The 27,224-nt window shown below is 45.7% G+C and overlaps 1 protein-coding gene across 1 annotated transcript in view; it reads left to right on the top strand.

Annotated features, from left to right (window-relative positions):
- Positions 1-27,224, top strand: part of MCMDC2 (minichromosome maintenance domain containing 2) — a 90,642-nt gene that overhangs the window by 41,887 nt on the left and 21,531 nt on the right. The window contains exons 12-13 of the mRNA XM_073583892.1: positions 21,556-21,695; positions 24,866-24,975. Coding sequence (XP_073439993.1) covers positions 21,556-21,695; positions 24,866-24,975 — 250 coding nt within the window. The remainder of the gene's footprint in view (positions 1-21,555; positions 21,696-24,865; positions 24,976-27,224) is intronic.

The following is a 27,224-nucleotide window of genomic DNA, read 5'->3' as shown; positions in this document are numbered from 1 at the left end:
GAAGGCCCTTCTGGCGACCTTCAGAGATGATTAGCAAGGAATCGGACAGACGGAAGGAAGAGGTCCTGGCAAGATAGACACGCAGGGCTCTAACTACGTCCAGTTTGTGGAGAGACTTCTCAAGAGGATGAGATGGAGCCGGACAAAAAGAAGGAAGGACGATATCCTCATTGATATGGAAAGCGGAAACCACCTTTGGAAGAAAGGAAGGAACGGGCCTGAGGACGGCTTTGTCCTGATGGAGAATGAGGTAAGGGGAACGACATGACAAGGCCGCCAATTCAGAAACTCTTCTGATGGAGGAAATGGCGATCAAAAAGGTGACCTTCCAAGAGAGAAGGGACAAAGGAATGTCCTGGAGAGGCTCGAACGGCGCCTTCTGGAGCGCGTTAAGAACGAGGTTGAGATCCCACGGGTCTATTGGCGAATGATGAGGGGGAGCCACGTGGGAAACCCCTTGTAGAAAGGTCTTGACCTGTGGTAGAGAAGCTAGCTCTCTTTGGAAGAGGATAGAGAGAGCGGAAACCTGGCCCTTGAGCGTACTGAGGGACAGACCCGCGTCTAACCCAGCTTGAAGAAAACCTAGGATAGACGGGATAGAAAACGACATTGGGAAGACTTTTCTATCATCGCACCAACGGAAAAAAGCCTTCCAGTACCTATAGTAAATGCGGGAAGAGGCTGGTTTCCTGGCTCTGATCATAGTTTGAATAACCTGACTGGACAGACCTGATTCCTTTAGAATTGCGGTCTCAATGGCCATGCCGTCAAACTCAGAGACTGAGAATTCTCGTGGTAAAGGGGGCCTTGCGAGAGAAGGTCTGGACGGTCCGGAAGCCTCCAGGGAACGTCCGCGAGCATGTTGACCAGCTCCGCGTACCAAGGCCGTCTTGGCCAATCTGGAGCAACTAGAATCACTGGTACGCCTTCCGATTTTATCTTTTTTACCACCCGAGGGATCAATGCCAGAGGCGGGAACAAATACGGAAGTTGAAACTGGGACCACGGAGTCACCAGTGCGTCGCATGCGACGGCTAGAGGGTCCCTGGACCTGGCTACGAACTGCGGTACCATGTGGTTCATCCGAGATGCCATGAGATCGACATCCGGGGTGCCCCAACGGTCGCATATCTGAGAGAAAACCGCGGGGTGCAGGGACCATTCGCCGGACGCTAGGCCCTGGCGACTCAGAAAGTCGGCTGCCCAATTTTCCACCCCTGGAATATGGACGGCAGAGATTGTCGGAACGTAACGTTCTGCCCAGCGGAATATCTTGGCCACTTCTGACATTACCTGTTTGCTGCGCGTACCCCCCTGATGGTTTATGTACGCCACGGCCGTGGCGTTGTCCGACTGAATGCGGACCGGCTTGCCGGAAAGGAGGGGCTGCCAGTGAAGAAGGGCCAGGAAAATCGCCCTGATCTCCAAAAGATTGATTGGAAGGAGAGACTCCTGTGGCTTCCAGCGTCCTTGGGCCGCTTTCTGATGGAACACGGCTCCCCATCCTAGAAGGCTCGCATCGGTGGTGATGATTTGCCACTGAGGAGGAAGGAAGGACCTCCCTTGGAGAACTGACGCTGGCCGTAGCCACCAAGTGAGAGACTGCCTCACTCTGAGAGGAAGCCGAATAGGACGGTCCAAGGACATCGTGGTCTTGTCCCAGGCTGAAAGCAGAGACAGCTGGAGAGGGCGAAGGTGGTACTGCGCAAAGGGCACTGCCTCCATGGAGGCCACCATCTTCCCCAGGACCTTCATGCCGAACCGAATGGGAATGGGAGCAGGCCTCTTGAGAGATTTGATGCACTTGGACAGAGTTGTAAATTTTTCCTTTGGAAGAAAAACACGGGCTAGCTCCATGTCGAATTCCATACCCAGAAAGGTCAGACGCTGGGTGGGGACCAGAATGGACTTCTCCTTGTTGACTAGCCAACCTAGGCGGCTGAGAGTGTCCAGGGTTATCTGAAGGCTCCGGAGACAGTCCTGGCGAGACGAACCCTTGATCAAAAGATCGTCCAGATAAGGGATGATGAGGATCCCTCTGGAGCGAAGGATGGCCATCACAGTCGCCATCACCTTCGTGAAAACCCGGGGTGCTGAAGCCAGGCCAAAAGGAAGAGCTGTGAACTGAAAGTGGTCTCCCTGAAACGCAAATCGAAGATACTTCTGATGTTGCACACATATTGGAATGTGGAGATAGGCATCCCGAATGTCCACCGAGCAGAGAAATTCCCCGGGCTCCATGGAAGCAATCACCGACCGAAGAGACTCCATCCTGAAATGGAGAATCTTCACGTGGCGATTGAGCAATTTGAGGTCCAGAATAGGACGAAGAGAGCCGTCTTTCTTCGGGACTACAAAGAGATTGGAGTAGAACCCGGAAAACCGTTCGTCTGAGGGAACGGGAACAATGACTCCGGCGGAAAGAAGGGAGGAAATGGCCTGCAGAAAACCCGGAATCTGGGCCCGCTGTCGCGGAGGCCGAGACCGGAAAAACCGTCTGTTCGGGAGTGAAGCAAATTCGATTTTGTAACCGGATGCGACGAGTTCTCTGACCCAAGCGTCGTCTACAACGGACAGCCAAGCATCCGCGAAAAAGGAAAGTCTGCCGCCCACCCTGGAAGAAATTCCAGGTGGGGGTGACCCGTCACTTAGACGAAAAGCTGCCGGAATTGGCTCCTGCAGATCTGGAATATTGTCCTCTAGATCTCCAGCGAGGAGCGGGTTTGTAGGAAGGTTTCCTCTGATCCCGCTCCCTGGTGGCAGGCGGCCGATCCTGTTGAGTGGCCCTCTCCGTGGCAGAGAAGAGACGAAAAGGCCTGAATGGTCGAAACCCCCTTCTGTTGAGGGGATGTTTTGGTCGAGACTGGGGAAGCGAAGTACTTTTGCCTCCAGTGGCATCGGAAATTATCTGATCCAGCTTTGCTCCAAAGAGCCTAGAGCCATGGAATGGCAGATTGGTAAGCGACTTTTTCGAAGTAGTGTCCGCATTCCATGACTTTAGCCAAAGGACTCGGCGTACAGCTACTATGTTGCTGTTAGCCCTTGCTATGCAGCCGGCCGCGTCCAAGGAGGCGGCCAAAAGGTATTTTCCCGCCTGGTTAATCTGATCTGCAAGATCTGCCAATTCGTCTTGAGGAGCTGACGCTAAGATGCCTCTGCGAAGGATTTTTGCCCAAGCGGAAATGACCTTCGCCACCCAGGCGGATGCGAAAATAGGGCAGAGAGAGGCGCCAGATGCCTCAAAGATAGACTTAGCCAGAGATTCAATCTGCCTGTCAGTAGGATCTTTGAGCGACGCCCCGTCTGGAAGAGAGAGCACCGTTTTAGAGGCTATCCGGGATACTGGAGGATCTACCTCTAGAGCCTTGGACCACTTTGAGAGCAGTTCTGCGTCAAAGGGGTACAGAACGTCCAAATACTTGCGGCCTGAGAAACGTTGTTCAGGGCGCTCCCAGTGTTTGGCTAAGGTAGTATTGAAATCGTTGTGATTGGGAAAGGTTCGGGACGGAGGTCTGGCTCGTCTAAGGACAACCGAGCTTTCCTGAGCTGGAGCCTCATCCTGTTTAAGTTTTAGTGTTTGGAAGATAGCTGCAAGCAGACTATCGACCATGTCCCGCGTTTTAGAAACGCTGTTCCCCTCAGAGCTAGCTTCCGAATGAGAATCATCGCCTGACTGAAGGCTGTCATCTGAGGAAGGAGAAGGAGGCCTGGGAGCAGAAGGGCCCTGCGAGCTCGAGGACGAAGTGGACCGAGCCCGCTTCCTAGAAGACCTTCCCCGTCTGTCTCTCTGAAGGTCGCGGTCAGGTGCGGACGACTCACCCCGAGAGGTGGTCGGGGCAGAGGTGGCTGAGGATAGCTGAGGTAATCGTTCTAAAACCTGGACCAGCGACTGTGATACTTTTGTCAAGTCAGACACAGACTGTGACATTGTAACGGCCCACTCCGGGGGGAGAGAGGAGGGAAGAGCGCCCTCCGCCCGGGACTCTGTGCGCTCCTGAGATGCTGACATATTGGAAGGACTGCAGGGGGGGCAGAATGGAGATGACTGACCTGATGCCCACTTCTTTTTACAGCGCGCACAGGCGTAATAGATAGCGGTGGGCCTGAAGCAGAGATCCCCTGAAGGGTTGGGCATAAGTAGACTGCACTGAATGGCCGCAGGATTTAAGGAATAACTGCTGAGGAGAGCTAATCTTTGCCTCAGAGCAGAGCCTACCGAGATTCTGTGAGCAGCAGAAAACGCTGAAGTGTCCCCCAAACAGCGCAGGAAGGAGTGAGACAACCAGGAAATCCTTGTGCTGGAGGCTGGGGGCGGAGCTTAGCGGCCGCTCCATGACTGGTTAACAGCGAAGGAGAGGGCATGGCCGAAGGAGGAGACTGGCATATGAAACGAAAAGGAGCCCTGTGATGGGCTAGTAAAGGCGCGCTGAAAAGAGCGCGCTCAGGAAGGGAGGAGGGAGCACAGCGATGAGGAGACTGTGAGGGAAAGTGAAAGTGAAGACGCCGCAGCTCCATGCCAGCGCCGACATAACGGAGCTGATCTGACAGTGGCCCTGGGAAGTCTGCCTCCCCTGCTTGTGACGCTGTTGGAGGAATCCCCAGTGTCTCCCTGGGAGTGAGAAACAAGCGGCTTGAGTGTGCGGCAGGCAGAGAGGGCGGGAAATTCAAAAGTTGTGGACCTGAAATCACAAGGGTACAACTTCTGCCATTCACGGAGCTTATGCGGGGCCGGAGGGAACGTACAGGCACTTACCTGACGTCCCTGAAGAGGATGACCACAGGGGCCCACAGGGAAACGGCAGGCCGCTGGGGGGAAGGGAGTCCTCTGTACCCGCATCCTGCAGAAGACGGCTTGAAATACCTGCGATCGCCGTCTTCCTCTCAGCCCTGTCCCGAGAGAGGGGTGAGGAGGGGGATTCGGCAAGGACTAGCCACCTGTCCACAACCCTTATCACCGGAAGGCGAAAGGGAAAAGTCCTGCCTGCGGTACTGAGAGTTGCGATGTGGATGACACCACACTGCTCGCTCAGCCGCATGATATGGGAAATCAGGGTGACAACTACACCCTGTTTCCCGATGGAAAATAACCTAAAAGACAAAAGAGGGAAAAATTAAAAAGTTCAGACTAAACCTGAAAAGAAAAATGCGGATCTGGGGAGATCCCGGTCCGCCTCCTACAGACACTAAGCACAAACTGAGGTGCTTGGTGCCTGTCGGTGGGTGTATACTGCCGGGGAGGAGCTAATTTCATTGTTTTTGCATAGTGTCAGCCTCCTAGCAGCAGCAGCATACACCCCATGGTATTCTGTGTCCCCCAATAAGGCGATAAAGAAAATAACAATGCAGCCACAATGTGTGAATGAAACATTAGATACCCTGATAATAAATGATTGAGCATTCATTGGGACCCTCGCTCAAGATTATTAACATGTAGAAACAAGTCGGCAATTGCACGTTGAATGAGCAAAATGCTTGTTAGTCAGTGACTGCATAGACGAAAATAATTGTTTGCGGCAGGAAAGCGTTGACAACAACATAATGCTGCATGGGAACAGAAAAATCGCGGTAATGATCGTTCTGTTCCTAATTGTCACCCATCGGTCTGTATAAACAAGCTCCGATCAACTTGTATAGAATCGATCATCTTTCTTTAGCAGGCCTAGATCTAAAGGTCGGTTTCACATGCTCATGTATGGCCATATGTACTCGGACTGCGATGGATGGACTGACCGCGGGTCTCCTGACTCGAACTCGGCAGCCTCCTATTTGCCTATGAGGCTGATGAATTCAGTTCAGGAGACATGCGGCCAGTTCGTCCATCAGAGTCCAAGTACATTTGCGCAATACAGATGTCTAAAGTCAGTCTAAAAGTGTATTCTGGTCACAATATTCATAATCTCTCTGGATTTAATTCCAGACTAACCATTATAGCTTGAAATTATAATTCTATAGAAAAATTGGTTAACAATTATTTCTGAAATAGAAAAGATAAAAAGTCCTTTTTAAGGAAAACGCAACGCTTTTCTTCGTTAGTAAGGGATTAATCCTCCTATTTACTGGAATGACTCTCTTCTGTATTACTATTGATACTTGTACTGGAACTTTATTATTAATAGAAAGGTAGAATTACACTTACCAATAATTTGGTTTTCAAGAGTCCATCATGACTGCAACATGTGAATGCCCCCTCATCCTAATAGAGGAAGGGAAAACAAACAGAGGTTAAAAGCCTCTTTCCCCTCCCAATTCCAGTGTTGTTCTAAGTAAATCAGAGACCCTGGAGAATGCTTTAATCAAAATAAATTTTAATGGTTAAACCTTTCCTGCCAGAGCCTGTTTTCACTTTCCTGAATTTTTTTCAATTCTGACCAGCGTCACTTTGTGGTAATAACACTGGAACCCTTCGAATGTTTTCTCATGACATATTGTACTTCATGTCAGTAGTAAATTTAGGTCAATATTTTTTGCATTTATTTGCAAAAATATAGGAATTCTAGCAAAAATATCACAATTTTCAAACTTTTAATTTTTACGCCTTTAAACCATATAGTTATATCAAACAAAATAATTAATAAATAATATTTACCGTACCACATGTCTACTTTACATCAACATTTTTTTAAACACTTTTTTTGTTAGGAAGAGAGAAAGGTTAAATGTTTATCAGCAATATCTCATTTTTTTCCAACAAAATAAATTTTTTTTAGGGGCCACGTCACATTTGAAAGGACATTGAGGGGCATATGTGACAGAAAATACTCGAAAGTGACACCATTTTAAAAACTACACCCCTCAAGGTGCTCACACCACATTCAAGAAGTTTATTAACCCTTCAGATGCTTCACATGATTTAAAGCAATATGGAAGGAAAAAATGTATATTTTACTTTTTCCCACAAAAATGTTACTTTAGCCTTAAATTTTGAATTTTCACAAGGGTAACTGGAGAAAATGGACTGTACAGTTTGTTTTGCAATTTCTTCTTGGTACGCTGTTGCCCCACTTTTTGGACGCACGGCAGGGCTTGGAAAGAAAGGAATATGATTTGACTTTGGAACTCAAAATTGGCTGGAATAGGTAGCAGATGCCATGTCGCGTTTGCAGAACCCTTGATGTGCCTAAACAGTGGAAACCCTCCACAACTGACACAATTTTAGAAGCTACACCCCTAAAGGAATTTATATAAATGTGTGGTGAGCACCAGCACCTTGAACCTGTAAGTGATTCACAGAATTTTATAACGTTTTATAACGTTGAGCCGTTAAAATAAAAACAAAAAAAGCATTTTTGCTACAAAAATGTTGCTTTAGTCCCAAATTTCTTCATTTTCACAAAGGTAATAGGAGAAAATGGGTTGGAGAGCGGTGGATGGGATAATAGGAATTAACTTCTCTCCTAAAATGTAATGACTGCGCACACTTGACCAGGGCCTGGGCAGTCAAAGTTGTCATTGCAGGGGGATGACAGCAGATAATCAAGTTTTCAATTGACCTTTCTTTTTATTTCAATAATCAACTAACTGACTGCCTGGAGAGAATTGCTGGAAGTCATGGGAATCACAGTGAATTACGTTGTAGCTGATTGGATTATTTTTGAATAATAAATGGGTAAACCAGGGAATGTGGAGGGAGTCTTTATTCAAATACACACACAAGAAAAAAGTTTATCTTTTTCTTTTTAAATACGGGGTTATTAAAGGGGTTGTCTGATAGACGCCTCTCCATTATAAACCCCTGGCTTGATGCCAGCTGACTTTAACCATAAAAAAATATTACCCCGATTGCCACTGCACCAGGAAAATCGGTAATAGTTGATGCTAAACGCCAGAACTGGCGCATCTAATGGATTCGCCATTTGTGGGGTGGCTGAGGGCTGGTCTTACTAGGCCGGAAAGGGGCCGATATCCATGGACCTTCGCAGCCTGTTAATATTGGCTCCTAGCTGTATGCTTTACCTTATCTGGTTATCAAAAAAAGGGGGGACCCCCACTTCTTTTTTTCATTTATTTATTAACCGCTTCCCGACCGCCCACTATACATAATTGTCAGCGCTTGCTGAGCTTTGTGCAGCGCCTATGTTTGAGTGGTCAGAGTTCTTGCAGCGCTCAGGACTCCCAGGGTCCTGCAAGCATTGTGATTCCTGTGCAGAGTGGTAGCTTGGACAGGTGACCTCATCAAGACCTGATATCAGGTCCTAATTATGTTAACCCTTTACTATCTTCTAGATGCCACGATCGTGGAATTTAGAAGATGGCAGAGCATGATCACTACTGTACTCACATCTCTGACGCCCCTATCACTGGGGATCCTGCGCTATCCCGGCAGCCGGAAGTCACGTGATGTGGCTTGTTAGACTCAACCAGCAGCTGAGTCTAACAAGCGATCTGACAGTGTAAAACTGTCAGGTATCATAAAATGCAATACATGTGTATTGTATTGCAAAGAGACCAGTGATCAGAGAAATAAAAATTTCTCTATCTCCTTATTGGGGGACACAGGAACCATGGGTGTATGCTGCTGCCACTAGGAGGCTGACACTATGCAGAAAAAAAGTTAGCTCCTCCTCCGCAGTGTACACCCCACCGACAGGAAGTAGGATATTCAGTTTAGCTTAGTGTCAGTAGAAGGTGGACACAGGTCTTTAATAGACCCATATCTACCTCAGTGTGCGTCGTTTCCTTTTAGGTTTTCCGGAGGGATAAAGAGTGAATAGTCACATCTGTAGTCTCACAAAGAGACTGAGTACGGCGTGTACTGCCACCCCATATCCTCATAGCTCTCCACACAGGACCAAGAGCCCCCTTACACGGATGTGTGTCAGGCGATCCAGAATGGTCCTGGTCCCCCGTCTCCCACCCACTCGCCCACCAGAGCCTGTCGGTTTGGAGGAGGTGCGGACGTACTAAGAAAATTCACGGACGTCTTTACTTCACTGGACAATGAGGTACCTCTTTTTCCTCAGGTTTCCTCACACAAAAAGGAATCACGGCTCCTTCACTCCCTGTGGCAGTTAGGTACAAGGCCTCCATGCTGGCTTTCCCCCTCCTCTCCCTGCGCCTTTCTTTACTAAGGGCTTCTGCCCTCCCGGCTGCACTTAACTTATTCATCTCTGCAGCCGGGCTTCATGCAGGGATCCATGTCGGGAGCGGTCGCCGCGGCGGTGCAGTTACTCCTGGCCCCGGCTTCAATTTGGGCCTTGTTCGGCGTCGCGGCCACGCCCCCCGCCTTCATCCTCGGGCGGGCTTTTTTCCCATCCGTTTTGGTCCCGCCCACCGCTCTCTCCCTCTATGTCCTGCGTCCCTGAGGCGGCGCACGGCCCCGCCCACTCCCCCTAGCCTGCCTACTGTCTTTAGACTGCGCCATCTTCGGCCTTCTAACAGTGCGGTTGATTCCGCCTATTCTCCCTTCCTCGGCCCCTCAGTGAAAGCGCGCGCTTTTCTGCACAGCTCCTCTCAGGCTGCCTCCATTTTCTCAGTCCCCCAACCTTCCGGCAAAAGAGGCGATCGTTGTCTTCCAGCATGGGACCCGGTTAGTTCCTTCACCGGGCAGGTACAGCCTTTCCTGCCCATCTCCGCCCGGCCTAAACAGGTACAGTGCGTAGCATATTCCAGTTATAGTAAAATTAAGCTGGGCCTCACTATCCGCAGGCCAGTGATGGCGCATTGAATCCATCTTTCCTATGGAAACTGATGGAAATTGTGCTATAGTGATGCAGTCTCTCTCTCATGTAAACAGTGCAGCCATTAGTGTAATAGTACGGCTAGGGGTACTTATCATTAATAGTAATATAGCCGGGCAGTCACTAGCGTAAAGGTGCTCTGGAAACGTGCGTTCACCAACGTAACAGTGCTCCAGAGCCGTGCAGTCGCTAATGTAATTGTACCTGGGCGTCGTGTAGTCACTGGGGTAATGGTGATCTACAGCCGGTAGTTCTCTAGAGCTGGGCAGCCCTAGGCAATCGTAACACAGTGCCACCAAGCTGAGACCTCAGCTTGTGCCTGGGCTGAGACCTGAATAGGAGACCAGCCTGCGCTCGCAGGTCCGGGCTCATGCATAAAATTCACTGGCGTAATGGTAATCTTCTGCCGCTCAGTCTCTAGTGGAATAGTACGTCCAGTAATCATAGCACACAAGAGCCATGCAGTCGATTGGTGTATTAGTTACCCCTTGCGGCTGTCTTCTGTGACACGATCCGCTCTACGTCCGCCCACGTACATTGGACATGTTAAATCTTGCCATATGGCGTCTACCTGGTAGAAGTTTTCACTCGCACGTCTTGCCTCGGAGATCTGACTTTGTCTCACGGTTGTTGTGGTTTCTGCTATCGCAGATCCGTACCTTGATTCTCGGTGGAGTAGGACTCGACCATTGCTTCACACATAATGATTCGGGAGCCTCAGCATAGCAAATGCTTCCATATCTCCTGCTCGCAAGCAATCCGGACGCTGGCATCACACTGCTCTAAGCAGAATGATGAGCTGTTTCTGTCCATTCACTTCTGCAGTGTTTGGGACGGATTTCCAGCTGGATAAGAAGTCAAATCTGTGTGACCCGGCAATTTTCTGCGGTGGCTCAGTGGATAAAGAAGCTGACCACAACTCACAGATCCAGTAGGTGGAACCCTGTCGCACAACAGAGAGTAGAGTTTAGTGTCCCTCTGATTCCAGGCCTACTGTTCTACTGTCAAAAGAATTGACTGGTCAGAATATGCTTTAATACAGACTGCGTGGTACGGCTTACCACACGTGAAGCCATTATTCTATCCCAGGCCCAGACCACAACACAGAAGCCGTTATTCTGCCTAATGTCGTCAGGTACCTAGGCCTAGACCGCACCGCAACACAGAGAGGCTGTCTCCTATATCCTTCTCTGGGTTCTCTCCATGCTGATTTGTTCACAGGTTACTTAGAGTCATTGGCAGCTATGCTATATCCGCTATCCAGGCTTCAGACGCAACACCTACCAGGTATAGTGGTTGAAATGGCCATATTACTGTGGAGACGTGTCCGAGGTTGACTGCTCCAGTGGTACTGGTGTTCAGTACTGTATTCAGGTGAGTCACACGCCCTCGTATTCAAGTTCCTCGCGTCCGATTGCAGCAGTATTCTATCCTTATCGAGCAGTTGGATAGTCCTCTACCAGACATAGTTAGTCAATACACGCCATCTTTCCGGTAATTCAACTGTACCCGAGGTCGAGCGACTATACCGGCCCGGCTCTACTGTCCCATTGGCAGATGAGTCAGGAGCGTCCTCTCTTGCGTTCCTCAGGGTCCTTTGCAGCGTCTGTGTAGCTCCCGTATAATCACCACTCTAAATGAGGTGACGGCATTTATTACTTCCAGCGGGCTGCAGCTGTGCTTTCAAGCCTCTTTCATGTGAGTCTAAGACATGTTTCAGCTGCTTATTTAATAGTCAATAACATCGGTGGTCTATTAGCAGTTAAACGTCAAAGGCTACTAGGTCCAAACAGAGGGGATCTCTGTACCACAGGGCGGATCTCAGTAGCAACATATCTGTAGACTCCACCTTCAGGTAGGTCAGACACTCTCGTGTCAGGTACGGATGGTCGAGGTTTACTGTAGCATGATCTGGACCCTAGGGGTGAGTTACTCCACAAGAATTTTGTCCCACCTTCTGTCCAGTTACAGTACCGTCTGCAGTCTAGCTTTACTGCCCGTTGTGTTAAGACTATCATTAAGGTTTGGCTAATAGTAGTTTATAGGTTCTAGTATGTCCCAACAGCCTTCGAGCTACCACATTACCTAAGCTCCTTATTAGTCAGAACTTACCTATGCTTTCTTACAGACACCGGATAAAGCCTTCAGCGGATCACAGATGTGACTTTTGGCCGTGATGGGGCAAGTATCTCACCTCAGACAGGAGTGGGATCTCACTCTGCGCAAGTATCGACCAGGGTAGAAAGCTGCTCCAGTCTTGGATCTAAGGATGAGTATGGTGATAACATGTTTCTTATTTCAGCCAGAATTGTATTTTTTTCTCTGTGTTCTTCGGACGCGTGTTGTCTGAGGCTGTGTGCACACGTAGCGATTTTTAAGCGTTTTTGCAGCGATTTTCGGCGCAAAAACTCTGCGAAAATGCTTAAAAATCGTGTACAGAACGCCCCCCATGCATTCCTATGGCATTCCGCACATGCTGTGCTAATGCTGCGCTTTTTTCCGCGGCGGAATCGCATCGCGGAAAAAATCGCAGCATGCTCATTCTTTGTGCGGAATCGCAAAGAATTGCCGCGATTCCGCACCCATAGGAATGCATGAGAATCGCTTACTTCCCACATGTGGCTATGCCCACCATGCGGGAAGTTAAGCGTCTCATGTGCGGTTGGTACCCACGGTGTGGAGGAGAGGAGACTGTCCTCCAGGCCCTGGGTACCATACCCCTGTAAAAAAAGAATAAAAAATAAAAAATCGGGGTATATTTACCTTCCGGCGTCCCGCGATGCATTCCCGGCCTAAGCGTTCCCAGTAATGCCTTGCGGCAAGGTCCTGTGATGACGTAGTCTCGCGTGACTCTAGCGGTCTCGCGAGATCGCTATAGCAACGCGAGACTACCTCATCACAGGTCTCGCAAGGCATTACTGGGAATGCTGAGGCCCGGGAATGCAGCGCGGGATGCCGGAAGGTAAATATACACCGATTTTTTTATTTTTTTTTTAGCATTTTAACATCCTATCTTTTACTATTGATGCCGCATAGGCAGCCTCAATAGTAAAAACCTGCTCACACTATGTTTGACGAGTGTGACCAACCTGTCAATCACTTTCCAAGCGATGCTTCAAATCGCTTGGAAAGTGCTTGAATATCGCACGCGAAAATCGCGGCAAAATCGCGATCATAATCGCGGTGAAATCGCGCGGAAAAAAACGCGCTATTTCTGGGAAGGAGTCCGGTTTTTAGTAAGCGTTTTAAAACGCTACGTGTGCACATAGCCTTAGACTTAGGCAGCGGTTCTATGCACTGTAGTCCTCTCCCTACTCCGGAGGGTCCAGGATGGATCCGGCCATTTACATCGTCATAAGAATTGACCTTCCTTTCATCAGCCTAGTTGTCTTTCTGGGGTCTATTTGGGCTACCTAGAGCCAACTTTCTTTGCAGTTGCCTTACTTCATGTTTTGCCGGGGACTTTCCTGGCTCGACTGTTCGTTGTTATAAGTCTAGCTAGGGTAATTTTTTCTATATTTGCCCTCATCCCTGTATGTGGGGTTTCTCTTCCCCTTGATCTCAGTCTGAAGGGGCATCCAGTAGTTTTCAGTCTACCTGCTTAATCGAGCGATCAGTTGTCTCTTCATAGCCAACCGGTGCCTACATTGCAACAATGAGATCCAGGTTATCCCCTGGTTCCATTCAGTATGTTTTCAGAGTTCGGTTCTTTAACAGGTTCTCAGGGCCTGCTCTCAGAGCTTGTCATATTCTCATGGAACAGACTTCAGCCGTTTCCAAATAAGGAAGCGCCTCGGTGAATCTTTTTCTCTTGAGCGCTTCACAAATTAGACTACTTCTGCGACTACGAACCCTCCGGATCCAAGTTCTCCGCTACGGCCTTTCCTCGCCCAGACGTTCTGCTCTCAGGGATAACAATGTCGAATTCACACAGTAGTTAGCAGGATCAACCTTCAAAGCACCCGCCGCTATAGCGCGTCCTGCCTTAGCTTCCTCTACTGTGGCAAAGTTCTATGGACGCGCGGCCTAGTTTGCGCAGAGAATTCTTTCTGGAGACCGGTCGGTAGATTTGACCGTTCCTACTGTCCAAAAAAAATTTTCCTTGCAGGGAGACAGTTTTTCGCCTAATCGTTCCCATCTAAAGGTCCAGTTGGCTTTCTTTTCATGAGCGAAATTATGCCCATCTAGGTCCCTCACCAATTTTCCGTTCCTTCCGTGTAGCTCCAATTGACCAAACTATTAGAGAGATCTCCAGAAGGACAAGCGCTCCCCTTCCTCAGTCTCAGCCTCGTCGATTCTTCAAGGCTTTGGCGATGTCCGCTTTTGCACGAACGGGTTCATTTCCCCGTTTTAGTTGGTATCTTTCTCTTTCAGACTCTCAACCACTCCTGGGGTCTTGCAGAGTCTGTAACAGCTGTGGTGCACTTTCTGTGGATCAAGGGTCCACTCTCCTTCATTCTGAATTCCCTTTCTTTCATCCGCCTCGGGTTTTCCCTTCATGACGCCCTCTCATCAGGCTACTTGGCCACAGCAACGGTGCTTCTCAAGCTCAGACTTGAAGTGTAGAGTTCCTCGGGCCTTCAGGTTAGACTTCTGTTCGAGGAAACTGGTTGGCATTAGTAGGGTTGCCGGCTCAGGAAGGACTGCGTTCTTTTGAGTACGACGCACTCTGCCCGGGCAGTGTGTGTCCTCCTGACGGTACTCTTGGGGTCTTCGTCTGGCACCTTTGCAGTGCCATGATATGTTCCCCACAGGTCCATACGATTTTCAAAGCCCATGCCTAGCTTCGGCAAGTGCCGATCGGGGTAAAAAAGACCTCGCAGGTGACGAGGGTGACTTTCTCGTCCGGGTGGAGTTATTTGCTGTTCCCTCCCCTTGGGGACTGCTTTGGGACGTCCTATGGTTCCTGTGTCCCCCAATAAGTCAATAGAGAAAACAGGATTTTTAGTTGCTTACCGTAAAATCTGTTTCTCTGAGCCTTCATTGGGGGACACAGCACCGTCCCAAGTTGAACAGCTCAGTTTACTGTATAATATTGTTACAGTGTGGATTTGTGTATCTGTGGTTTTTATATCGTTTACAGATTGCTTCTCCTACTGCTTTCAAACTAACTGAACATCCTACTTCCTGTCGGTGGGGTGTACACTGTGGAGGAGGAGCTAACTTTTTTTCTGCATAGTGTCAGCAGCTCAGAGAAACAGATTTTACAGTAAGCAACTAAAAATCCTGTTATAATTCCCATACAGGGACTAAGTAAACAAGTAAAAAAAAAAAAAAAAAAAAAAAAAAAAAAAGTTTAAAAATGTTTTAAAACTACTAAAAAAAAAAAAAATCACAAAATAAATTGAAAAAAAAAGTACACATTTGGTATCGCCGCGACCTATAAAACTGTTACACTAGTTAACTCCTTCAGTGCATACCGTAAAAAAATAGAGTCAAAAACTTTTGCTTTTTCATCATGCCGCCAAACAAAAAGTAGAATAAAACTCGATCAAAAAGTCAAATCGAAATAAAAATTGTAGCGATGAAAATATCATCTTGCCTTGGAAAAAAACAAGCCGCCATACAGCTGCAACAGAGGAAAAATTAAAAAGTTATAGCTCTCAGAATAAGGCAATGAAAAAATATTTATTTTTTTATATAAAATAGTATTTATTGTGTAAAAGCGGCAAAACATAAAAAAATAAATGTGGTATCGCTGTAATCGTACTGACTCGAAGAATAAAGCTTCCTTACCAATTTTGCCATACGCGGAACAACAATAAAAGCCCTCAAAAAAACTATTCCTGAATTGCTGGTTTATATTGATTCTTCCTCCGAAAAATCGGAATAGACAGCAATAAGAAAATGTCATGTGCCCGAAAATTGTACCAATAAAAACGTCAACTTGTCCCACAAAAAATAAGCCATCACATGACTGTCAGACAAAGTATGGAAAAATTATAGCTCTTAAAACATGGCGATGCAAAAATTTGTTTTTGCAATAAAAAGCGTCTTTTAGTGTGTGACAGTAGCCAAGCATAAAACCCCAATATAAATCTGGTATAGCTGTAATCGCACTAACCTGAAGAATAAAGTCATCTAATCACTTATACCACACAAGGAATGGCGTAAAAAAAAATAAAACTAATTCTTCACCTGCTGTTGACTTGTTAATTTTGCCTCACAAAGATTGCAGTATAGCTGGGCTCACATGTATCCTGTGCTCTGCACTGAGCTCTTACATCTGGATTTCTGTGTAAATCTCTGAAATACGTGATTCAGATGGAACCCCCGGCGGAAGATTCCCTATAATGAGGCAGACGGAGGCACTGTGGACGCCATAGGACCTGTGATCCGGCGGTTTCCATCTTTTTAGTTGTACATAAATGCACGGTCTGATAGTTTTGTGTACCTCTGAAAAGGACACTGCTAAACAAGGGCCAGATGGAGTCCAAAGTAACTCTGCTTGCCTCACTATAGTGGATCCCTACGGGAGTTTAATCTGAATCATATCATTCTGAGATTTAGATGGAAACTCCAAAATAAGTGCTCAGCATAGAGCGCCGGATAAATGTGATTCTAAATATCTATATATTGTACCCAATAAAAGTGTCAATACAATCCACACAAAGAGCAAGTCCCCATGCAGGTCTGTCATCTGTTACCGGAAATACAGGGGGCTTCCACGTTACTGGGAGTACAAAAGATCTGGAAAAGCACTATGGCTCTTCAACCCCCCTAAAGAGATTCATCAAATTCTATGCTCCCAAATCAAAATTCCCCACTCCCTTCTGAGACCCAGTGTGCTTAATCCACATTTAGCACCTACATGTTTGGCATTTCCGTAGCGATGAGAGCCCGCCTATATTACAGTGCACGTTTCCAGAAGCATGAGCTGCGCATAACGTACTGGGAACTACAACGTACTGGGCACTACAATGGCAGTTTGAAATTTTCACTCAGCAACATTCGCTGCTGCTTATTCTGGGAAACACCTATGGAGTCATAATTGTCACTACACCTGTAAATAAATTCCAAAAGTGGTGTAATTTCCAAAATGGGGTCACTTGAGGGTGGATTCTGCTCTTCTGGCATTTAGGAGCTCTTTATATGGAGTCCGGAAACTATTCTTTAATTTCTTCAAGAGTCAAATAATGCTCCTTCCCTCCTGAGTCTCACTGTGTGGCTAAGCAGTACTGTAGAGCCACATATGGGGTATTGCCATGTTCAGCAGAAATTGTGTGACACATTTTGTCACCATTTTTACCCATTTCCCTGTGTGAACATGTAAAATCTGGTGTTAAAACAATTTTATTGTGGTAAAAATGTAATTATTTTTTGTTCACTTCTCAATGGTATAAAATTCTGAGACCCACACGTGGTGTTAATATGATCACTACACCCCTAGATAAATTCATTGAGAGGTTTAATTTGTAAAATGGGGTCACTTACGGGGGTTTCTGTTGTTCTTGGAACCTCAGGGACTGTCAATATGACATTGCCACCTCAAACTAGTGCAGCAAAATCTGTACTGTAATATGGCGCTCCTTCCCTTTTGAGCTTTGCAGTGTGCCTCAAAGTAGTTTGTGACCACTTATGGGGTATTGATAAATTCTGGAGAAATTGCATAACAATATTCGTTTTCTCCTATTACCCTTTTTGAAAATTGCAAACTTGGGGTCAAAGCAATGTTTTACTGGGGGAAAAAAAGTAATATTTCATTCACTCAGCCAATTTTATACAAGTTTGTGAATAGCCTGAGGGTTAAAAATACTACTCCCCTAGCTGAATTCCTTGATAGGTGTAATTTACAAAATGGGATCACCTGGGGGGTGGGTTCTGCTGTTTTGTCATGTCATGTCAGCAGCTCTTCAAATGTGACATGGTATTTGCAACCTATTCCAGCCGAAATAGCTCTCAATCCCTTTCCAGCCCAAACAATGCGCTCAGCAGTCGTTTTCCAACAAATATGGGGTACCTGCGTACTTTGGAAAAATTGCACAACAAATTGTGGCAGAGAGAGAGAGAGACAATGAGACAATTTGGGACAGTGTCTGGAGGATCCGCCATAGAAAAAAACGTTGCAAGCTCCGTTTTGAAATCTTTGAGGATGGTGACGGACAGCAACTTTTGGCGGATCCTCAAAAAAAACGGATGCAACGGATAGCAATCCGCCATTAATGGAAGTCAATGGGGAAAAAAAACGGATCCTCAAAAGAACATTGAGGATCCGTTTTTTTCAAAACATGGCGGATTGTGACTGATTGTAAAAAACTGAAGTGTGAAAGAGGCCTTAAGCTAAGTTCACATTAGCGTTTCAGTCTGCAGCTTGGTGCTGCGGACTTCTTTTCTTAAGCTCTGCCTACTTCCGCATGCGTCCTGCGTACCTATCTTTAACATTGTGTACGCAGGGACATGAGTTGTATGCGGATGCGTCCGTGATAGGTACGCAGGACGCATGCGGAAGTAGGCAGAGCTTAAGGAAAGAAGTCCGCAGCACCACGCTGCAGACTGAAACACTAATGTGAACCCGGCCGCCTTCATCAACATGAAAGGACAGATTGATTAAAAACACAAAATCTGTGTCTGAATCTGAGCCAGATAAAATCTGAGTTTTGGATCTTAGAACGTTAGCCAAAACTTGAAGCTGGCTGGATTGTCAAAGTTGCAATTGAAACCTACACTTTTTGACTAATAAGTGTCTGAGATCTTCAGAAAATGATTGCTGTTCTTCCAGAGCAATGCTTTCAGAACAATGGTTACACAGGAGCTTCTTATAAGATTTCACCAATTTTTTTTTTTGCACATATTGCACATCAACTAATTTTACACTTAGATTTCTCTGTATGTTTCCTTGAAAGCAGAATATTCAGAATTGAGAGTCCTCAGCGGTTGATACCTTTTAATGGCTAACTGAAAAGATGGTACTATCTACTGGCTATAACATGGTACAAAGATATACATCTTTCCTTGAAAGCAGAACAGTGAGAACGGAGCAGGACCATGGATAAATAGAAAAGGTTGCTGTACTAATAGAAAAGACTTACTGGTAGCTTGCACAAACTACCGAATATACACCCAATGGCAAAATACTCACTGAGCGGGGATTAACTGACTCTTCCACAGAATCAGAAAAAGACACTACCCTCCATAGCGGACCCTCAAATCTTCACCATAAAGAGTGAAACAGAAGTCCTCTCCAACCTTAAATATTACACTCTAGCAAACACATCTTGAATAAGGATCCAGTTAGGTGTTAGATCTGCTCCTCTTCTACGAGCACTTCATAGTTGTGGTTGCCATTAGGAAATATCGCTCTGATGCCACAGTCATCCATATATCTGGGCAAGCGTGCACCACGCACAACACAATGTCGCTGATCGCAACCCTTAAGTCGCACCCTGACATCAATGCCCTTCACATACCTGACTGTGCATCCCAGAGCGAAACCTGGGGGTTGTATTCCAATGATGTGGCTATACCAGGCCACAAAAGTAAATGGGAAAGTGGGAGCCCCTGTTTTACAAACAGCTACTACATGAACAAAGCAGACAAATTTTAAAACCTCACTCTTTTTTTTTTTTTTTCTTTTTTTTTTTTTCCAGCGCTGGAGTTGCTTCTTAAATGTAAGCCCTCTGCCCCCGGTCATATACTTGCACTCCAGCTTCTTCACAGTTTTTTCAATGCTGCCGATACGGTTGCCCTGCGCCAACTTCTGACTTGTTGGCAGTCAGAACCTATGTCAGAAAAGCGCAGTGCATGTCTATGAAAGGCAGGAGAAGACTCTCACAGACTTGTATTGTAAAGTGACCTCCATGCAGCTCCATGAAAAACTGGAGCTGCGAGCAGGTCACTGTTTGCCAGAGACCGATGAGAATGGTGGCGAAAATGAATGAAAGGTGAGTATCAGACAGAGGGCAGAGGATTTTCATTTAAAGCACCACTCTAGCGGTGCAATAGGAAAAAAAATGCTGGAGTGGTGCTTTTAAAACCCTAGGAGCGCAGTTGGAGAAGCAGGCTAGACAGCTTGGCACTACAGAAAACTAACACAACTAGAGGGAGAAAGGGATAATACTTTCTAACCCAAGTTGTCTAGATTAAGTTTAATAAGATCCAGGTACTAAAACAAAATTATAGGAGAGGATGGGCTTTTATTCTGTTTGCCCCCTCTTTCTAGTAGGAACAAGAAGTACAATCTCACATGGTTATTTCATGGTGGTATAATATAAAACTGTCTTTGATACTTGAAGGGGTAATCCAGGGAACTAAAATGTATTTCAATACATTCTAAATCTATAAAAGGCTCATATTCTTCTTCCAATGATATTGCTACTCACTCCTGCTGCTCTTCTTTCCTCAAAGGTTGGGGATTTATTTTTGTTACTTATACAAGATGCCCCACTGTCCAAGACTTCTGTCTGTAGTGACAGATCAGGAGATGTAGCTTGGGTTTAGCCCATTATGCAAGCCTGCCCTCTTGACCAAGACTAATCAAAGGCTTTGTGAAGGTTTGATGTTCCTGTAATACAGGTAACCGGATGTAATGCACAGATAATGCAAGGCAGGAACAGTCAGGGAACAATATAATTTTGTTTAAATACAACAGTAATTTACAGTGATACTAAACAGTTGGTAATGGTAACAGGGTAAATATAAACCATAAACTAAATACTGTTACAAGTGAATTAGCAAAGGAAGTGTTTCACTATGCAATACCAAAGTTCTCTACACGAAGGTGGTATGCCCGTTCATTGCAGTTACCACATTGGTTCTCTCGCTCTCTCTGGATTTCTGACCCTAGCGGGGGTCACCAGGTTTTCCCACTAGACCGCAATTCTCTCTCTAAGGCCGGGGTCAGACTTGCGATCAACTCGCACAAGTCTCGCACCTCATTGTCCGGCACTGGTGACTGGAGTGTGCGGCTGCATAGAAATACATTCAGCCACAAGTCTGACTCTGGCCTAACAAAGTCTATTAAAGCGTGCAGAGCTTCCGACGCACCAACCAGCCCCCTCCCAACCTGTTGTCCTGACTTCGGCCAGCCCAGGTACCGTATGTCAAAACTGAAAGTGAAGGCGCTGCTTGTTTGTGCTGTCCCTTTGCGGTCGAAGGTGTGCCTCCTTCGTATTCGCATCCTCGCAGGTCTTCAAGGCGTGACTGTTGGCGAATATCTGCTGGGCCTGTAGGACTGGAACTCTGCTTTTGACTGGCAAAGTCTGGTCTCTGGATCTTGACTGTCGTTGGGTGCAGATTCTCGTCTTGACTTGGTGCAGCCAGATCTCTGGGTCTTTTCAAACATAGTCTGACCCTTAACAGGCGGTGTCCAGCACACTGGTAGCGCAACTGCCCTCTGAGGCCTGTTACGCTGGCCCCCCCAATACTATCCCTGGTCCGCGTCTCCTCCTCTATTACTCTTGGCACCAGTCTACCTGTGATTTAGTGCTCAGGGTTTTATATCCCCGGGCTTCGCCCTGCGAGTCACCTGACCAGGTCCAGCACATGAATCTGCTTCCCCTGAAATCCTTCCGATACAAATTGGTTCTACCTGGTTGAGCCCGGCCAGCAAATGGCGGTCCATCGTCACTATGATCACATTCCGCAAGGGCTCTTCAAGGGTATCAATGCTTGCTCTTACATGCTTGCTGAAAGCTGGCCAGGCCTTCTGATCTCCAACATAGTATCCCATAAGCGAAGGGGAGCACTCAAGAGTTGCAACCTTGATGAGCCTTTAATTTAAAAAGAATGTGGCTTGAAGTACATTTTGATATCCGCAGAGTACCACTTTAATAATCAAATTAGTAGAAATCATTATTCGCATGCCAGTCTAAGATTTAAAAATATAAACAAAACATCAGAATGTTTTAAAAATATAACTCGCTTTTCTTTACCCGTGTAGCTTATTGCGTATGCAAAAAATATGGATGTGACATTTAGCACCAAAGCTGAAAAATTGCTTCATAGCTATTATTTGGCAAGTCGGAGAGTCCGAACCGACTCAAGCGGATCCAAAATATCAACATCAGCTCTGAGACATCTGTAAGTCTTCATATAAGGTTTAAATATATTATAGCCAACTACACATACATTATGTAAACACAAATTTTGAGACCAAATTCACACATTGAAAAGTTTCAAAAGACTTTTGTGTTTTGATAATAGTGAGCTGTCTCTGTTGAAATCCCATTTAAACAGCTGCTACTGTAACATGCACAGAATTTTCACACTCAAACCTAGAAAAAAAATCACGTATATACACAGCTCAAAAAATAAATGGAACACTTAAACATCGCAATGTAACTCCAAGTCAATCACACTTCTGTGAAATAAACCTGTCCAGGTTATGAATCAATTTCTCCTGCTGTTGAGAAAATGGAACAGACGACAGGTAGAAATTATAGGTATTTAGCAAGACCACCCCTGTAAATGAGTGGTTCTGCAGCTGGTGACCACAGATCATTTCTCTGTTTTCATCCTTTTTGGTTGTTGTTTTGGTCACTTTTCCATTTTGTAATTGCTCTCACCCCTAGAGGTACTGTACAGTAGCAAGAGGCGGTGTCTACAACCCACAAAAGTTGCTCAGATAGTGCAGCTCATCCAGGATGGCACATCAATGCAAGCTGTAGTAGGAAGGGTAGCTGTGTCTATCAGCAGAGTCAGCCAGCGCAAACTGTGCACGCGGTCAGCCAGCACAAACTGTGCACGCAGTCAGCCAACAGTTTTGTGTGGTTCCATTTGTGAATCAGAGTAGACGCAGTCAGTACTTGACATAGGTAGAAGTCCATTTTGGACACTTCTTAGCCCTACTAAGCAGGGACAGCGCTCTTGGCTCTGCTACCCAGGGACAGCTCTCTTGACCCTACTACAAAGGGACAGCTCTCTTGGCCCCTCTACCCAGAGAGAGCACCTTTATTCATGCTACACAGGGACAGCAGTCTTTATAGCCCTACTACCCAGTCTTATAGCCCTACTACACAGGGATATATGTCTTATGGCCCTACTACAAAGAGACAGCTCTCTTATAGCTCATGGCCAGTCCATGCATTGCAGCTCATGCTCAAACCATGTTGCAAGAATGTCTGCATGAGCTTTTATTACAAGAGGCAGCAAAACCACAGGTGTAAAAAGGTTTGTGGATTTGCTGCGGATGTGCTGCCAAAAAAGCTGCAGAAAAGGAAATGTCAGAGGGAGGAAGTGTGTGGGCGGAGAATGTGTGTGGGTGGAGAATATGTGCGTGTCTGTCTGCAAGTGAGTGTGTGTGCGCGGTTGTCTGCGGCTGTGTGCAGTAACACTACCACTTGTACTGTCGGTCACAGCGCTCGGGCATGGGCCGATGAGACTACTGCTCCGATCGGGCTATGTCTGCTGTCACTGATAACTGATGGGAGAATAGTATCATCTGTCAGTGCCTGTGCTCACAGTTAAAAAAATAAATAAGTAAAATTACATACATATTCACATAAAAATAAAAACCCATTATACTCACCTCACACCAAATCCACGACGCCCTCGTCTCCTGGAAATAATGTAAATTAATAAACCAACATATATTCCCTGTCCGCCATAGTCCAGGTAATCCGTGCCCCATGGCGATCTCACATGTAGAACAGTCATATTGGGAGATGTGACCTCTCTACCTGGCCTCAAGCGATACACTGCAGGAGTGATTACCTCCTGCCAGTGTATCAGCTAATCAACTCCAGTGCTCTCACTTGCAGCACCGCTGCGTGGGAAAGTTCTCACACAGTGGTAGTGCCGTGAGGGCACCAGAGCTGATGAACTTCGGTGAACTCTCACGGCAGCGCAGAGATACATTGCGGAAGATATTACCTCCTGTCAGGGTATCACCGGAGGCCAGGTAGAACAGTCACATCTCCCAATGTGACTGTTTTACACGTGAGATCGTTGTGAGACACTTGGTAAATGGACTATGCCGGACAGGGAGTATTATATGTTGGTTTATTATTTTATTTTTGTTGCAGGAGTCGAGGGAGACTCGGATTAGGTGTTCAGTAAGTATGGTAAATTAAGATCTAATAATGGAGTCTGTGTGATTATTTAAAATAAAGGACTTTATTCTGGCTGTGTCTTTATTTACCATATAGCTATAGTATTAGTAATGGAGAGGTGTCTTATAGACACCTCTCCATTACTAACTCGTGGGCTTGATGTCACCTGATAATACAAAGGTGACATCCACCCCACAAACATGAACCCCACTTGCCACTGCTACAGGGGAAGTGAGAAGAGCGAGGCTAAGTGCCAGAATTGGCGCATCTATAAGATGCGCCATTTCGGGGGCGGCTGAGAGCTGATGTTTTTAGACTGCGGGGTGTCAATATCCATGGCCCCTTCCCAGGATATTAATATCAGCCCGCAGCTGTCTGCCTAGCCTTTGCTGTTTTCGATTTTATATGGGGACTCCATGTCAATTTTTTCTGGGGTTCCCCTGTAAAATAGCCAGTAAAGGCTAAGCAAATATCTGTGAGCTGATATTAATAGCCTGGGAACCTTTATTGCTATTGGCTCCTTCCCAGAATATTAACATCAGCCCTCAGCCATCGACTTTCCCTCTGCTGGTTATGAAAATTACGCGGGAGCCCATGCAATTTTTTTAAAATAAACAGATATTGCGTTTCACGTAGATTTCACATGAGTATAAACATATTTGACATGGTTTATAATAATATTATGGTCTTCAATGGAGATAGAAAAATAAGATGTTAAACAAGGAAATTATATCACAATTCTTTTTTTTTTTTTTTTTAAATATATATCCTTACTTAGCTTACAAAAATGCATACAAATCCGCTTGAAACACCGCATCAAATCCGCACAGAATTTCAACTGCGTTTTCTACCAAGAGAGGCAGAAACCGCGCAGAAATTTCCACAAGCAAATCCGCAATGTGTCCACGTAGCCTTAGAATTGTGCAGCTCAAAAGATAGAAGCGCACACAAATGGGAATGCATGAATGGAGAAAAAGTCCTATGAAATTCTTCTGCTGTATTTCGCTATGCCCGTGCTCAGCCAGTAGCGGTGCTGTGCCCTCCAATCTCCTGAGAGCAGGACACTTCCATTAACCAATTGGCAGTACTCTCTGGACGCTGACCTAGCTGCACCCCTCTGCTCAGAATTAAAGCATATGAGAAAAAGATTTCCTAAAAGTTTAGTTATTCTTTAAGCTGAACACCGTTTTTTCATTCCAGGTCTTCAATATCAGAAGCACATGCAAAGTTAAGTTTGCGAAGCAAGGTGACAGAAGAAGATGCTTTGATAGCCATCTTATTATTTGAAGCTTCTCTTACTATGAAACATGGTAATTAAACTTGTAAAGTGCAAAAGAAATATGCTAATATATCTCTGTACAGTATTAGTTTGTGCATATTAACATACTAGCTGAAGAGCCCGGTGTTGCCCGGGCATAGTAACCAACTACGGTTAGTTATAACAAATTATATTATAATATATATTGTCGGGATCCCTCAGATTACTCTTTCATCTGAAGGACCGATGTTCTTAGGTGTGAAGCACCATATGTCTCTAATCAATTGCTCCGTCGAGAAGGATAACACAGACACAAGCTGTATAAAACCACTCGGGATGCCTGCTGAGCGCCTCTGGCTTATCAGTTAGGCTTCCGTCTTTTATAGTAAAGAATTTAGACATTTACAGACATGCGCAGTACAAATGATTTTACAACTTGTTTTCTACAAAGAAAGTCACTTAGGCGAAAAAGCAGAGGTATTTGACCTTGGTTCACAAGGGAGATGTCTGAGACATCTCCTCGAAGAACAGATAAGGTTTTAAACAAGAGAATGCAACATAGACAGAACTCAATTTAACTCCTTCAGTTCCTATCATTCCCCCCTTTGACATCTTCATTTTCCACAATCTGGAACACTGGATCCTGCAACAACAGCGGATAGTGGCTCGTTCACCAGGTACTATCCCAGGCCGACGGGTTGCCCAAGGGAGACAGGTCTTCTACCTTCTCCATCCCCCAGATACTGAAGCCACGTCCATCATTGCAAGAGTACGCTCCTTCATGCCAGAAATGAGATGTCAATCTAGGACTCAAAGGAATAATAGTTAAATTCTTGTTGTTTACAGTCAAACTTCCTTATCTATTTCTACATCTTTTCTTGCATACAGAGATACACCAAAAAACAAGTTTCAATAGCACATATATTACGAAGATACAAACAACAATGATTTTGGACAGCAACGGTGGTGTTCAATATATCCAATATATCCCATATTTGGTCATCTAAGTAATCTGTAGCCCTGACTAATTTATCCCACATTTGAGTAATCATAGGATAAATAAAAATAGAACTGACAATTTTATTAGCCACACTCATCTGCACTATATGTGGTCTCCCAGAGAGGCGAGGTGTATTGTCAGCAGCTCTTTTGTACAACGTGTGTTTAGGTATGCTCTGAGTATTCAACTGGTCATTCGGAATAACAAAGGTAGCTGGAGTCAAACGGCCCAGAGTACAAGCACCTTTTACCCCTACTGGCAACCATTTATATGCATTGTCTCCACATATCCAGTACATGTCACTAGGTAGGTCCCATAGGGCTGAATGTTGTAATACCAGTCTATGAACTAAATCTATGAACGCAGATACATTCTGAAGCATACACCAATTTGGAAGTTGTCCTAAAGGGCTACAATACCCTACATCGGGATTTCCACAGGTGGGAGTTCCTTTCTCATATCCAGATGACTCGTTGCAAGGTATATTACCTGAAATATTAAAACAAGTTTCATTATTGCCCTGGGGAAATAAATTGGAATACTCCCAGGACGTGTTATGCAACCTTCTTTCTAGCAGTATTGGTTTGAAGGCATCAGTAGAGTGGGAAGTTACATTAAAACTAACTTGTAGGCCATACATTGGAATTTGCCCCAGGTAGGTTAATCGAGTTCTATTCCTGGGTACCCAAGCCCCCCTTTATATGCCAGATATTGAAGGTATGTATTACTTCCTGAAAGATTACCCTGCCACCAAGGGAATCCTACCCATCCCACAATAGGTATTCCAATAGTTGTGTTCCATAACTTCACATTATTTGTGGCATTATTAGCAAGTGTATCAGAACAACTGGTCCAGGCAAATAATTCCTCAGGTGGCATAGGAATAACAAGGAACGGAATACTAGTGGCTGATACTGGTGAACGTGTGCAGATCCAGCAAATGATTTGACCAATCATTCAGTAATTTTTCATGATGTTGTATAAACTTATTATTCAAGGACATTGGAGAATTTAGATTGTCCCACGCAGCTACCATTATTACAGATAATGCAACAAAACCAAACCAAAACATTATGCACTCTTATGCTTTGTTAATTCCTGTGGCTAGTTTGCAATGCGATGCGTGGATCCAGGTTGGTCGTCCTTCCAACTTAACAGAAGTAGGCGTTGTTAGGAGTACTTAGTAAGGTCCTTGATATCGGGGTTCAAGGGTCTTTCTGGAGTGTTTCTTGACATATACGTAATCACCAGGTTGTAGACAGTGAGTTCCTTCCACACTATCTGGATCTGGAATGGAAGAG

This window comes from Dendrobates tinctorius, unplaced genomic scaffold (genome assembly GCF_039654945.1).
Source record: "Dendrobates tinctorius isolate UK_male_01 unplaced genomic scaffold, ASM3965494v1 ptg000082l, whole genome shotgun sequence".
Classification (NCBI taxonomy): domain Eukaryota; kingdom Metazoa; phylum Chordata; class Amphibia; order Anura; family Dendrobatidae; genus Dendrobates; species Dendrobates tinctorius.
This window is presented reverse-complemented; position numbering and strand designations above follow the sequence as displayed.